The sequence below is a fragment of the Myxocyprinus asiaticus genome, chromosome 38, assembly GCF_019703515.2.
Source record: "Myxocyprinus asiaticus isolate MX2 ecotype Aquarium Trade chromosome 38, UBuf_Myxa_2, whole genome shotgun sequence".
In the NCBI taxonomy this organism is placed as follows: Eukaryota; Metazoa; Chordata; class Actinopteri; order Cypriniformes; family Catostomidae; genus Myxocyprinus; species Myxocyprinus asiaticus.
In genome coordinates, this window is record NC_059381.1 from 13,449,125 (window position 1) to 13,465,002 (window position 15,878).

General features: G+C 39.1%; 1 protein-coding gene across 1 annotated transcript in view; it reads left to right on the forward strand.

Annotated features, from left to right (window-relative positions):
* The window catches only part of LOC127428937 (sarcoplasmic/endoplasmic reticulum calcium ATPase 2-like), a 55,261-nt gene that overhangs the window by 16,546 nt on the left and 22,837 nt on the right, over positions 1 to 15,878 (forward strand). Inside the window, exons 5-8 of the mRNA XM_051677627.1 lie at positions 1,267 to 1,405; positions 10,013 to 10,093; positions 11,210 to 11,295; positions 13,752 to 14,216. Coding sequence (XP_051533587.1) covers positions 1,267 to 1,405; positions 10,013 to 10,093; positions 11,210 to 11,295; positions 13,752 to 14,216 — 771 coding nt within the window. The remainder of the gene's footprint in view (positions 1 to 1,266; positions 1,406 to 10,012; positions 10,094 to 11,209; positions 11,296 to 13,751; positions 14,217 to 15,878) is intronic.

A 15,878-nucleotide genomic window follows, 5' to 3' on the forward strand; every position in this document is an offset into this window, starting at 1 on the left:
CAGTGGAAGACTAGTCTTATAATCCCTCTGTCTAAACGCGTTTATATGTATGTATGTATGTATGTATGTATATGTATTTTTTTTATGCAGAGTGTATTAACACATGAATCAAACGTGTTTCACTCAACTGAACCTTGACGTCATATTACTCTAAAACACGAAATGTGCATGCGCGTTAGTGAGTTGATTGAGAGGCGATGTCTGTATCTAAAAGGTGTTTGGCTCTTTTACCTGCAAGGCGGGACTTCCTTTCTACATCCATTGACTATGGCAGTGGTGGCTCAGCGGTTAAGGCTCTGGGTTACTGATCAGAAGGACGGGGGTTCAAGCCCCAGCACTGCCAAGATGCCACTGTTGGGCCCTTGAGCAAAGCCCTTGACCCTATCTGCTCCAGGGGTGCCGTATCATGGCTGACCCTGCACTCTGACCCCAGCTTAGCTGGGATATGTGGAAAAAAAAAAAAAGAATTTCACTGTATATGTGCAAAATGTATAATGTGTGATAAATAAATATAATTATTTTTACAATTATTTTTAAATTATTCTTGGTTGGGCATTCCAATGTCTCCCATTTATTTAAATAGAAGTGACTCGTCTCTGCTAAATAGTCTCTGGCCTCACACGCTATAGAACTACAATGCCAATCATGCGCTATGTCTCCTCCCCGAAGTTTGCACACTTTTACTTCTGATTTCTCACAATACAAGCAACGTGTTACTTTAAAAAGTAACTCAGATATTATGGTCTAAAATAAAAAATATTGCGTTACTTTACTCGTTACTCGAAAAAGTTATCTGATAACGTAACGCACATTACTTTTATCACGTTACCCCCAACACTGCTGCCAAGTATGTTACCAATATAAGGAAGCCTGTCCCTAAGGATTAATCATGCAGAGCGAGCAACAGGTCATGCTGAATGAAATGTTAAACTTAAGAATGAGGACTGGAGGTCAACATCATAGGGAGTTCCCCTTCAGCCATATCTGATAATATTTTGTGACTTCTGCTGTCCAAAGTAAACAACAATGTGGTATAGGCCACTTTGGCCATTTATTATGCTCAAAAATGTGAAGTAAAAAGTGTGTGGATTGACTGGATTATATTTTGGCCTAATTATGACCAACAGAATTAAATCTATAAATCCTATCATGCTATAGACAAGTGCTTATTTTAGGCCTACTTGTTTTATAAAGGTTGTCCTCAAATATGGGGGGGGGGAAGAGAATCCTGCAGTAGTTCTAATTTCATTCATATTACGTTCACAGGAAAGAAATGCAGAAAATGCCATTGAGGCCCTCAAGGAGTATGAGCCTGAGATGGGAAAAGTCTATCGTCAGGACAGGAAGACTGTACAGAGGATCAAAGCCCGGGACATCGTTCCCGGGGACATTGTGGAAGTTGCCGGTAAGAATTCCCAAGTGAAAACTCTTGATATAAAACTCAGCTTATGTGCTAAAGGGATAGTTCACCCAAAAATGAAAATTCTGTCATTTACTCACCCTCACGTTCCACAACCCATATGATTTCTTTCATAGAAAACAAAAGCAGAATGATATCTTCAGTCAATGAATGGTGACTGAGGCTAACATTCTGCCTGACAACATCTTTCGTGTTTCCACAAGTAAATAATGACAGAACAAAATTTTTTGGGAGAATTATTCATTTCAAAATGTGAAACTGTACAGTCCCACCAGAGGCAAAAGCTAAAACGTAGTTTTGTCAACTTTTAAGAGTACTCTAGCATGTAGATGGCCTTAAATCTAACAGGCATGAATGAAAAGCCACAAAACTCCAATTCTGATTTCACAAGGTCTTTAAAACACTGTCCTTTCCACCTGGAATTAATCTGCACAATGATTATCAGGAATGCCCCTTGCTCTATATTGCGTCTCATTACCACCACATTTCTCTTCACTCACTGGAATAGATCACGAGATTCTTCCTTATTATTTCACACACAGGGCAGCTGTTTTTGGCCAGCACTTACAGTATTGCAATACAGATTCACCTTAATGTTATTTCAACGTTTCACTTTGTCTGTTGGACTGCACACTTTTAGAAAGTGTGGAGATGTCATTTTAGCCATGGCTAAATCAAGAAAAACACTTTGTCATAAATACCCTCAACAAATACTTTGTGCTGTGCCATTTTTGGCTTGGGGCCTGGACACTCTCTTTACAGTGTATGCATGTTTGTAATCTTTATATTACCCCATGTAGTCATGCTAGGAGATGTATAGTGTGAGCTATAACTAGAATGGTAAGAGTTAGATATTTGCTTAGTCACGGTGAGGTGAAGCGAGCTGTACTGAGAGGTGAGCCAAATGGTACAGCAAAGCCCCCATCAGCAGGATGGAGATTGGAGGAGATTTCTGGAGCCAGTGTACTTGCGGCTCTGACTAATTCCCTGCAGTAACACAACCAGGTGAGTGTACCTGTTACGCAAGTTAAGAGGGGTGCCGTAAACGGATGGGTCATGTAATATTAAACACTACACATACAATACCTCTGTGTAGGTGGCGGAATTGCCAAGGACACATCAAATAGATGAGATTATTGGATGTGAATAAAGAATTTAAAAGAAACTGCTCTCGAAGAGGCTGAAAGAGAAAGGAGGGGTGGAGAGGAAAAATATAGGTTTTCCTCCACAGGGCTTAAATCTTTATTCTTCTGCCTTCCTCGCCTTTGTTGGGGGCACTTTGTAACTTGTTCCTGCCTCTGATTGGTCACTTTTGTCCTGCGCCATTCTACAACACAATTTTGTTTGCTGCTGCTTATTTAGCTGCTGCCAGAGATGGAGAAATGCTTTCCTTTTCTACTTGTGAAGGAAAGAAGCGTCATTGTGCAGTCTGATTTTTTTTTTTTAAGCCCCTACACAGGGGACTGAAGCTGGGTGAATTCCTGACCCTTTGTGTCCCAGATAGATGCTGTTATAGGATAATGGAGAGAAACAGTAGTGCTGAAAGACCGTGGTAAAGGGAGTGAAGGAAACAAAGAGGGAGGTGACTGCAGGGTGGAAAATGAGTCTCGTGAGAGGAATGTTAAGTGTCAATGTAGAGGCAGTAGCTGTGCAACCTGCCAGTCGAGTGACACCAGAGCTCATAGCTCATGAGCTCTTATGATCAGCAGCATCTTCATGTGTCCTCCAGAGGTCAGTGACCTGACATTCAGCAGATGGTGCACTGAGTTAGAAAAGTGATGGTCCTCTTGCTCCCTAATGACGTATCTATGATGTCTTATCGTACAGAACAGCTTCATTTTGTCCAAAATATGGGACGTCCCGGTTAATACTGGACACTTGGGAACCCTACTTTGTCATGCAACTCTTCCCGTGCCATTTGTGCTACGAACATGAATTATACCTCAACTCTTGTGGCTTGTTTAGGAGAGGTGTGCTATTACTTCTTCTGAAAGAGATCAGACTTGTGATTTGTACCCTAACAATGATAAAACGGGTGAAAGAATCCCACCAACTTAATGTGAAGGAGGGACTTAAGGCATATCTAATGACCAGAATATCATAGACTTTTGGGTGGCATCTTTTGACTTTTGCTAGTAAGCAACCACCCTAGCAATGCACTAGCAACCACCATGAACATCTTAGCTTTGTGGTGCAAAGTTTTCCACAGGCAAGCACCACTCCCATTTTCTTCAGAAAATATAAAAAATGAAAGTGAAAAAAAAAAAAGGTTTATCCTGCCATATAATCAGCTGTCGTGTTGCCTTAGCTGTTGTCATTCTCTAGTGTAGCAATCTGATGTTGAGCATAAAACAGTGACAGTTGCATAGCAGCACTGACCCCCCACCCCTCGATCCCGTTACCCTGTCAACAGCAGCGTCATCTTGCTAATCGGGTGAAGAGGGAGCAATATATTTTTGCCTACCTTTCCTACTTTAAGAAGGTGAGTCATAAACTAGTCCATGATTGCTGTTTATATCTCATCTCACTCATAAAAGAATGACCTTGCAAGACAATGCTGAAGATGATGTCCTCAATGCTTCAACAAAACCTCAACAGGTCCTCACCCAGCCATTCGCCTATCTCTGTTATTACCTTCATCCTTTATGCGAGTGCCTGCTGATAGCATGTAAGGCACTGCCATTGTGCTCTCTTGAATTCTAAACATCTGATTGTAATTGAGCTTGAAGAACATCTCCTGTCATCTACAGAGTGGCGGTGGTAATTGACCACTCAGCAGTGCGCATCACCCCTTTCAGACTGAGTGTAGACAAGTCCCAGTTGACCCTGAGAAATACATCTAGGAGTGACAAGCAACCAGGGTAGACATACTTTTGTATGCCGTTTTATTTGTATTATGACTTTCTGCACACTCTTTGAGTGACACCTACTAATGCTGTCTTTTTCTATTGACTATTAGACCAGAATTAAGATTTGCTTGATCTCTGTTTTTTGTTCATTGAATTTCTTTTCCAGTTGACCATACTTATTGAAGTCCTCCAGCTTCTTTATTTACAGTGCCTCTCTCCTAATGAGCCAACAGTTTGCATTTTGCTATGGATACAGCCATGACCCATGGGAGTTGTCCACAGAACAAGTAAATTGAGGTTTCTTTGAAACCACTCCGGTTTCATTGTTGTGCATTTAAGGCTAGGGTATCTCTGTGTGCCGTTCTGTCTCACGCACAGTCAGCGCTCAGCCTTTACAAGTATACTCTTTTAACTGCTAGCCCGTACAGATTCATTTGGAGCATGTGCACTACAACTGCTTTGTAATACTTTTTAGTACAGTCAATTTCAGATGCATGCGCAGATGACGCACCCAGGGGTGTACTGTCTGCGTGTCTAAAGAAACTTCTGAATGCGAATTGCATGCACTAAGCTGAAAAAGTGGTCGGACTCTGTATTGAGATCGCTTCTTAGTTTCCCCGGCTGAACACATGCTCTGGCACGAGAAGCAGAAGGTGTTTGTGTGTGTGTGTGTGGCTTTGATGGGGGCTGTGATGCATACTATAGCCTATTGGCTATTTTTGAAAAAGGCACAAGCCTTTATCATGTCCCACTCCAACTTTGTTTCAGTTGGAAATGGCACTTCACAGGGACTTTAACACTTGTGTGAAACTTGGTGAGATGTCCACCACAGTCCTGCAGCCTAACCAGTGTTTCCCAGTCATGGTCCTTGAGTGCCCCCAACGCTGCATGTTTGGATATCTCCCTTATTTGTCATACCCAGTTCAGGTCATTAAGCCTCTACTAAAGAGCTGATGAGTTCAATCAGGTGTGTTAGATAAGGGTGGCATCCAATGTGAATAGTGTTGGGGGTACTCTAGGTCTGGGATTGGGGAACACTGACCTCTAAGCCACCACCCTGTCCCAACATAGAAAGAGTGCGAATGAAGGACAGAGACAGGATGTGCTGTTATTAGCCAAGCAGATTTGACGAGATAAATGATCAGTGAACCAGATGGCCACTTTCTACACTCTTGTGTTCAAAGGGGGGAGGTATTCTGCTCTGTCCTATCTTGCTGTCCTCAGCAAGGATCAGTTATGGTTGCTGTTGGAACAGTAGGGCCCTATGATTTCTGCGATGAGGAAAACACAGACGGAATTGCGGAATCCAGTCATATAAAGGAATTGACAATTAAACGTGGAATGTCATGGAATTTGACACATTTGGGATAAAATGTATGTATTTAATGCTTAATTAATCAAATTTAAAATCCTGATATAACCTAAAGTGATTATTTTAAAGCTGAATATGCTGCATGTTTAAAAGGGAATGTGTAAAGCCGGCTGCTGACACACTAACACCTTAGCATAAGCATCACGTGTGCTCGTGTTTGTAATTAATTACAGACAGCAGAGTGTGCATTAAGCTTGAAGCACACAGCACATGCAGACTATATATTTATAAAATTAAATCGTATCCTTTTGCGGTTTAATAAGAACATTTAAGCCATATAGTGCACCGCATATCCAGAGGTGTGCTGTCATCAAAAACATATAAACTCAAATTGCTTCATTCAGCTTTTTGCCAAAATAAAAGCTCAATGTAACTAGACGCATGAAATTGAAGTTGCGACAAATATACTACAACTGTATAGTAAAATGCTAATATTTAGTGTAGTAATAATGATAATAATCACATTTTATATTTAAGCAAACTCAAATTTTTCATTAACACTGTGATTCTCTGCTGTGCAGGACTGTATTTGAAGAAAAAAAACACTTTGCTAAAAGTAATGCAATGGTATGTTGGTATGTTTTGATTCAAATTCTATGAATTCACTTTAATTAGACAGTTTGTTTTATTTTTTATTAAACTTTAAAAGATGGAGTCCAGAAACAATAAAACTGAAAACACAATTTGGAAAAAAATCTAATCGATTTTTGGGAAAAATTAAACCAATTTCATAGGTCCCTAGAACAGCTCTGAGGACAAGTTGTCTGCATCACAAGGAGCATATCTGGCTCTGTGTGTCTGTGCTCGGGTCATCACTGCATTTGTGACCTCTTACAATTGATTCCCTCAAGTGACAAGCTCCCAGGGGAGAGCTCGAAATGAGATGGCTTGGGGAGAGAGAGTCCTATGCGCAAACCAGCCAATGATGATCAAGCATAACGCAAGGAAAATAATTAGACTCCTACTGCTTCCTTTAAAGAAGGGATTAGACCTCTCCAATGTTTCAAAATGTGCTTACTAACATGTTTGAGTGCTCCAGAGATCCCTTTTTTGGCCCAAGATGATATGAGCATAATGTCAATCAGTGCTACTTGCTTCTTGTTAAAATAACTTCTTTTTTTTTTAGTGGTGCTTGATATTGCTCACACTTAGGGGTTTGGGATTTAAATAAACCCCTAACTCTAGTATTAGAATTTGGTGCGTCTCCCATCCCTCAAATCTGCTAGTTGAGGAGAGGTGTAGTATTTTCTTAGGATCAGAGTTTTATTGAACAATTAAACAGCTGGAAAAAAAAGTCCATACAGTGTAGGAGAGACCTGAACCATATTTAGAGACTAAAATATCAAAGGCTGAGATGGGCTCTTTTGAATTTGACCGTAATCAACCATGCATAATACATTTGCGTTGCCCTGGAATTGTGGCTGCAACTTCTGCACAGGCAAGCACCATTTTCTTAAAAAATGTAGAAACCTAGTTTTGGAGTTTAGTCTTAAATAACTTGCATCTATTTTTTTTTTTTTTTTTTTTTTTTTTATAACCTCATTTTCTTTAGTAATTTATTTAACATGCTTCAGGTCCCTTTCTGTTCAAATCCTATATTGTTAGCACAAACTGTGGTGTTAAAACAGCTTGGTAGGGAAGGCACAGTCACATGGGGTAACCTCCTCGTGGTCGCTATAATGTGGTTTGCTCTCAGTGGGGCGCGTGGTGAGTTGTGTGTGGATTCCGTGTAGAATAGCATGAAGCCTCTATGTCGCACTATGTCTCCGTGGTAACGCGCTGAACAAGCCACGTGATAAGATGCGTGGATTGACGGTCTCGGACATGGAGGCAACTGAGATTCGTCCTCTGCCACCCGGATTGAGGCGAGTCACTATGCCACCACGAGGACCTAGTGCGCATTGGGAATTGGGCATTCCAAATTGGGGAGAAAAAGGGGAGAATTTTTTATTTTTTTTATTGTGGTTTGGGTTTGGTCTAATGCTAGTCTATTACAGCACTGCTAGATAAAATCAAAGGGAACAGTGAAGAACCCTGATAAGCTTTATAGCATATTGTGCCTTTTGAAGAAGATTTGAGCATTCTTTTAATTAAAATGCCTACGGCTACTGCTAATTGTACCTTTTTAACTCTTGTCATTAAACATAGTTATAAACGTAATTTTAAATCGCTCTAAAATTCTTAGTTTCCGAGATCTATTCTTATAGGGCATTCTCTTCTTGTCTACCTAAAGTAGGTTACCTTTTTATATAACCTTTTTCTAACTTGAGCAATATATCCAGTTCATGTTCCACATTCTATAGTTTGGTTTAGGGGCATTGTGATAGTGTATTTTTGTCATTTAGATCATGGGGAGAATGTTTATTTTTATTAGAGCTATATTCGGTGCTCTTCACCATCTAAGCGTGTACTTATAGTTCTCCCAAAAAATTAAAATTGCCATTTACTTAAGCCTAATTTATACTATTGAAGAAGCCAAACTTTTTGTCTCCTGTACAAACTAAAGCAGCCTAGAAGGACGAAGCCGGCATTAATACTATGGGCGTCATTTTCAAAATGAGTTTATATGAAGATGCAATGGAAGTGAATGGTGACTGAGGCCAACATTCTCATTAATCATGTTTTATGTTAATATATTGCACAAATAAATGAACAAACATCTTATTTATTCTTCACATCAGCTGCACCTATGGTTTAAAACCTCTTAAACATGGAACTGGCCTTTCCATTGGACTGACTATCCAATCAACTTTAACAAAAGCTGTTTACTAGCTTGTCTGTGCTAGCTTGATTGTGCATCTTAACTCATAAAAAAATAGCTTTTCCATTTTAGGACCTGTGTTGCTTGTTGGTCTAATACTACTGGTCATGCTGCCCCCTCTATGAAAAAAGAGCAGAGAGTCCAATCAGGGTGCTTGCTCACCGGTTAAAACTTGGTCCAGAAAAGGCAATGCATCCTGTGCTGTATATTCAGGTTATTTGAAGTCCTTTCCTCCTAGAACATCCTGTAAAAATAATCTTTGTCATTGTCTGTCCTTGCGTAAACTTTATGCATGTTAAGTAGTGGATTTAATCGGACGCCATCTCACAAGACTAATAAACGTCAAGTGTGTTAAGGGGCTCATGCATCGGTCTTCTTGTTCATAAGGAGATTTGTTTGGGAAAGATTAAAGTATTTATATTTGCTATTTTTCCCCCTAGTAGCAATTACTAACCCCCCTCTGTTTATGGAAAAAATGAAGCACAGTCTATTTTTGTCCATGCTCAAGTAGAACTAGAACATTTCAAAGCTTTTGATGCTGTCCATTAACCTCTTCAGGGCAGGAAAATTTTGAATATACAGTGGGATCCAAGAAAATCTGAGACCACTTTGAAATGAATTTAAGATTCTGCACTATTTCTGAAAATTTGCAAATGTAAGATGTTGACCATATTAACTCCCTTTTTCTAATTGTAAGATTTCCTTGCCTCCATTAAAGCACACAAGATGCTCTTTGAAACATTGTCAAATCATTCTGGGATAACATGGATAAGGTTTTTCACAAACTTGTGGAGTCCATACCAAATGCCAGATGTAAATTATTTGCTGTTAATCAGCAGATTCAGAATACTAAATAAAATTAAAAAAATGATAATAATTTTGAGACGGACCTTTGTATGCATTTTAAAAGGAATGGATGAGATCCATTGCCCTCTTCCTTTTGATATTTGGCTTGTACAGAGTATATTGCAGAATTTAGAGCTTTTCAGCCAGGATAAAATCCAAAGTTCTTATACTGAATATTGTCACATTGCTTAGCTTGTGTGTTTTGAAAGGTTTTTAAAAGAAGTGTTGAAATTTAAACCCCAACCCCCTTTGTAATGGGGCTTATGCTGTTTTCTTTGTATATGAGAGCAAAGATGTTTTTTGTTTGTTTTTTTTGGCCTTTATTTCATCCTTTGACCTTGAAAGCACAATCCATTATGTCTGCAAATGTCAAGCCATTAGCTGTAGAGCTAATATTTAAGGTTCAAGACTTGCTTTCTTGGTGGCTCATGATTTCATCTTAGCTCTGTGGCTTTTAAACATCGGTTTGAGAGTGTAACAGCACCTTTGCTGTCACCTGGAATGATGTTTAGAGCTGGAGAGGCAAATAGACTGACAGTACAGCTCTCTTGGAGTGGTTGAGCCTGACTTCCTTTGCTAGAGATTGCAAGTCTCTTATTTTGCTACTAAAGTGTTCTTGTTTTATTGCTGTTCAATAAATGTTCTCATACATTTGTAAATTCTTGGCAACATTGTTTTGGTTGGCCTCATTTGTGTTTCATAGTCTTGTTCGCTTGGAGTGCTGAAATTATCTCCTGCTAACAGCATGTTTTGTTTCCTTTCAGTGGGTGACAAGGTTCCTGCTGACATTCGCTTGACGTCAATCAAGTCAACGACCCTGAGGGTGGACCAGTCCATTCTAACAGGTAAGAACAATTCCATTGCTTTTGCTAGTTGTCTTTTTAAATGCGTTTGTTGCTCTATGTGCCCACTTAATTATAAGGGAATATAATATGACCTTAGATGGTAAATATACACAGTACAGTTTTTTGTACATTTCTGTTTTTGCCTCCTAAATACTGCTGTGTTTTGATTTTGTGTGCAGCCATCAGAAATATAATGGAAACCCAACAGAAAGACCTGTTTTCAGTTTATTTTCGTTGGACTCAAGTCCCTTTTACTGAAAATCCGGTCACTCTGCGGCAGTATTCATATCTTCTCCATACAGATACAGTATTTTCTAGTTATACAAGTACAGACCTTACCTACTTCATTGGAGAAAGACGAAAATCTCCCAATTTGGTTGGTCAAGATTTCAATCAAATAACATATTTCAAATTGGCAAATCGCATAAATTGCGCTGCTTTAGCTGAAATCACTCACAAAAACACTGTTTTTCAGGTTGGCCCAGCTAACACGCATGTGCGTTCTTGATTAAACCGACAGGTGATCTCTACCAAAGAGTTGATTGGCTATTTTACTTGTAGGACTTTCATTCCTACAGTCGCCATATTTAACATTACGATGTCTCATTCGTATGTATACGAGTGACTCATCTCATCCTATAATGTCTCTGGCACAGTACCCAGACTTATCACTTATCAATTCAGACTGAAAACTCAAATTGGGTGAAAATACTTTTGTTTGCTGAGACGTTGGAGATTAGGAAGCACTGCAGCAGTAGGCATCCTTATAAAGCCAGTTCAGGTCAGCTGTGTTCAAACTGGGTGAAAGGAAGACCGAGGAAATGCACTTGTAGGAGTCAAGACTTACTTTGCTGCCTTAATTGGTAACAGTCTGTGCAAAATTTCCAATACTTTTTAGCTGCTCCATCCATGGCTATTTTTGTTGGCGTTGTGTACTTTACCATCCCCAACAGAACTAAAACCATTCAAGCAGTTACTCAAATGCCCATCAAGTCCTAGTACATTGGACTGCCTTTATGAACTACTAACCCAGTCTTCATTTACTAATCTGAGGATTTTACTGATTTGAGAGAACTTGTATTTCACCCTCTTGTTATCTGTATCCTCTTTCTACAGGAGAGTCTGTGTCAGTAATCAAGCATACAGACCCTGTACCTGACCCTCGCGCTGTGAACCAGGACAAGAAGAACATGCTCTTTTCTGTAAGTCAGACTTCAACTTGTACGACTGCTGTCAACACCATATTTTTGTAGTGCTTCGAAACTTGTGCCCTGAGAATTTTAGGATGTTTTGTACAATTCAACACAAGTTCCATCAAAAATATTGAGCACTGTATCTTTTGGCATGAACCATGTAGCTTGGTGTTTATATTATTTTAATTAGTAGTACTTGCTAAGGCAAGCTTCACTATTAATATTGCTTATACTTTGAAAAACCAGAAACTCCAAATAACCAAATAGAAAACCTTGGCGATTAACCTAGAAAGGCCTAAGCAACCACACAGCAATGGGCAAAAAAAACAAAAAAACACTCTTAACACCTTGGAAACCGCATAGCAATGCCATGGCAAACACCCCCAACACCCTAAAATTGCAACATTTGCATGGGCAAGCACCACTTATATTTACCACAGATAATGTACAATTCTAGTTTTAGTAGTGCCTCAAAAATCTATATAAAAAATGTGGGGATCTTTGGAACACTTGTATATCCAAGTAATTTTTTTCTACAAAGCTATCCTCACCATTTTACATGGACAACATTGTAGAAGCTACTTATTTAGTTGGTAGTTTAAACCATGGCCACACCAATACATTTTTGTTTGAAAACGTACTGATTTTGATGTTTACACTAAGGCTGGGTATTGATACAGATTTCCCGATTCGATTCAGATATACATCAGTATATTTCTGTTACAATGTCCATTTTAGTTGCATATTTAATAAATTCTCTCTCAGCTAATGCCCTTAATTATAAAGGAAACTTCTAGGCAACCCTTCTCTGTACAATTTGAAAATATTTATTTTACAAATTATAATTTATCATTAGTTTTTCATCAACTTTTCATTAACTTTTTTTAATTCAGTCTGTTTCATCAATTAATGCCTTGAAATTGCATATGTTGCATATATATTTTTGTTAAATTTTTATTGTTTACTTGCATAATTTGTACTATTTACACTGATATGTAGAACATTCAATGACATATAGATCTGTGGATCTAGTCTTTACACACAGAACGGGTTAAACCAAACTTTTACTCTCAACACACAGTGAAAGGACGTCTGTACTAATAACTTCTCCACTACTACGCAATAAACTCTAACCAAAACAGCTTTCTTTCACTTATATCTTTGCTGGTGTAGTATCTGGGATGTGACATCAAATTTTGATTTAGCAAATTAGTACGACTTCTCATGAGATCGTGTTGAATTTTCACCAAACTACACAAGACCTACTGTATACTGTAAGTTTCAAATTTTAAACTAACAAATTTGCAGCCAAAACTCAACATTTGTCAATCTACAAACTTTTCTTCCTGGTTTACTTTGGCTTCTGCACCAGCCAGACAGTCTAAGATCACTATAAATAACTTTAAATAGGTGTGTGTACTTTAAAATATGTGTGTACTGTAAAATATGTCAGACACTCTAATATACTTTGGCCCCCTCCATGCTTGTCGCAGTGACTAGATTTTTATTAGATTTGTGTTACTGAATGGCTGGAAACTTAATAGTGTTAGTGTTTGACTCACTGGAGCCCAGGTCAGGAGGCAGACAGACTGGCTTAACCATCCGTCTGCTAGCTGCCTTGAGACATCACACAGGTCACATAAACTGCAATACATAGTGATTGTATCACCTAGATATCATATAGAGACTGTTTATATTTCCTGACCAACCAAACGCAAAACCCTTAAGTCATTCAGAAAAAATTTGGGCTACTAAAACATTAGATCTCTTTCATCCAAAACACAAATTGTAAATGAAATTATTTCAGATCATAGTCTAGATGTGCTTGGCTTAAACCAGATTAATATATTAGTTAAGTGAGTCTACTCCATAAACATGAGCCTCATCTGAAGGGTCGAGTAGGAGGTGTTGCTACAATTTATAGTGATGTTTTTGGTTTTACTTAGAGATCAGGATACAAGCACTATGAGTGTATTGTCAGAAAAGCGCTATATAAGTGTAATATTCATTTATATTCTTTTGACCACTAAAGCATTGTGGTGATGGCGTAGTGGGCTAAAACACATAACTGGTAGAGTTAAATCATGAGTGAAATCTGAACGTTTACTAGCCAATGGCAAATCCTATAAATTTTTAGTCGCATAGCGTGAGATTTAGTTGCACATGCGACTGATTTACTTGCATTAAAGAAGGTTGCCACATAGAGTGAAAGATCGATCTTGGGATTGAAGAATAGATATCGAGATTGAACATCGGAAAATCTATGTTTTTACCCAGCCCTAGTTTACACGTCTCATCCACACTAGAATGTCATTTTCCTCCACCAAAAACAGAATTTCGAAATAGCTCACTAGTGCCATATACTTTGGAAAGCTTTGGAAACTGAAAACGGACTAGTGTGGACATGGCACATTAAAATGGTGGTATTTTTGCCTTTAATCTCGCCTACAATTTCATTTTTATAGGGTACCAACATTGCAGCTGGCAAGGCAGTGGGCGTAGTGGTTGCTACTGGCGTGAACACTGAGATCGGCAAAATCCGTGATGAGATGGCTTCCACAGAGCAGGATCGCACACCACTGCAGCAAAAACTTGATGAGTTTGGCCAGCAGCTCTCCAAGGTCATCTCCCTGATCTGCATCGCAGTGTGGATCATCAACATCGGACACTTCAACGATCCCGTTCACGGTGGCTCGTGGATCCGCGGAGCAGTGTACTATTTCAAGATCGCTGTTGCACTAGCTGTGGCCGCCATCCCAGAAGGACTGCCTGCTGTTATCACTACCTGCCTGGCTCTGGGTACCCATCGTATGGCCAAGAAGAATGCTATTGTACGCTCTCTGCCCTCCGTAGAGACCTTGGGCTGCACCTCCGTCATCTGCTCGGACAAGACCGGCACTCTTACCACCAATCAGATGTCTGTTTGCAGGGTGAGAATGCTTGAAGTATGATTGCCAATGGCAGGGGTATTTAAAGGTTCCAAAATGGCACTGTTTCAGTAGTCAGTATGTTTTATTGTTATAAACCAATCTTGGGTCCAGATCTGGACAGTGGTGTGCTATTGTTGGCCTCTGATTAATGGGAATGAGTTAAAAATTGCAAGGATGCAGCTGTTTTTTTTACAACAACTTTAGCAAGCAGCTTTAGGGCTCTTCAGAGAGGAAATAATAACTTGTATCCCTGGCTATTACAAATTATGTTTAGCCCATAATTTAATTTCTTGGCAACTGTGAGTCTGTTATTGTTTAGTAATTTGTGGGCTGGGCCTTAGCCAAGAACTTTGAGCAATATTACTGAATAGAGAGTTGGCTGCAAATACTCATGAATATAAAAGATCGCTTCATGATGGGTTTGATTTAGGACTAGCATGTGACTTATATTGGCAACAAACTAAAGTCGTGGGAAACTATTAAACCGTGTGGCTATGAAAACAGCATGATTAAAGGGGTAGTTCACCCAAAAATTTAAGAAAATACTCATTCTCGTTTTGCTCCAAACCCTTACTACTTTCCATGAAACACAAAAAGAGATGTTTCTGTCACCATTCACTTTCATTGCATCTATTTTCTATACATTGAAGGTGAATTGTGACAGAGGCTAACTTTCTGCCTAATATCTCCTTGTGTTTTTTTTTTTTTTTTGGTAAACTATCCTTTAATCATTTAGTTTAATCATTCAGATATTTAAAAACTCTTATGATACTGATGACCTTGTGTTAGACCACCCCAGGTTGTTTTGTGAATGCCTCTGTGTTTCCTCTCTTTGTTCTTTCTGTTTGACAAGATTCCTTTCAAAGGACGCCACCCTTCTCTGTTCATTTGAATTCTCCTTCATTTCATCCCCTCACATTATTTCTGCATACTTTTTTCCAGTCATATCTTTTCTAATTTCCCCTTCTATCCCTCTATTTCTGTTCTTACACACCTTTGCAGCGAGTGCTGATCAGTATGCAGTTGTCAGTTATTTGCAGTAGCGTTGCATAACTGACCTTGTGTGCGAGATCTCGCTGTGATCCACGGCAGTGCCTTTGTTGTAGGCTGTACTGTACGTTCACAAGCCACATGTGTGCACCAGCTGAAACACAGTAGTACTGAAGAGATTTCAGTTATCCATTTGCTGTGCGTCTACAGTAGAACGGTTAAATTTAGTATCAGTCTTGCTTTTCATCTTCTAATGAACTTTAAGGCTTGATATATTCTGATTTATGCTCCGGATGTGGACAAACCAAAATATTTTTACCCTGTATGTCCAGATTGCTTTTACAGTCTAAAATAATATATGGAAAGGCTGCATCTAAAATTAGCTGGGTTTCAGCAGAAGGAATGTAATTTGGATTAGTTGTATTTGCTAAGGCAAGCGTGAGGCTTTATTACTCTATTACTGTTCCTAAAAGAGTATGTGAGGTGATTGGAAGCGGATGGCATGATTTTGTGAGGAGTGGGTTTTTTTGTAAATCGGAGCAACATTTGTTTTCTCGCTTCAAGAGCACTCCACTTTGACTTTAATTGATTGCCATCTAAAGTTTATTTTAGTGCCGTAATTCAGATGAAGAAGCTCCGCAAACGGGAGGTAGATAGGGGTAGATTTGAAAT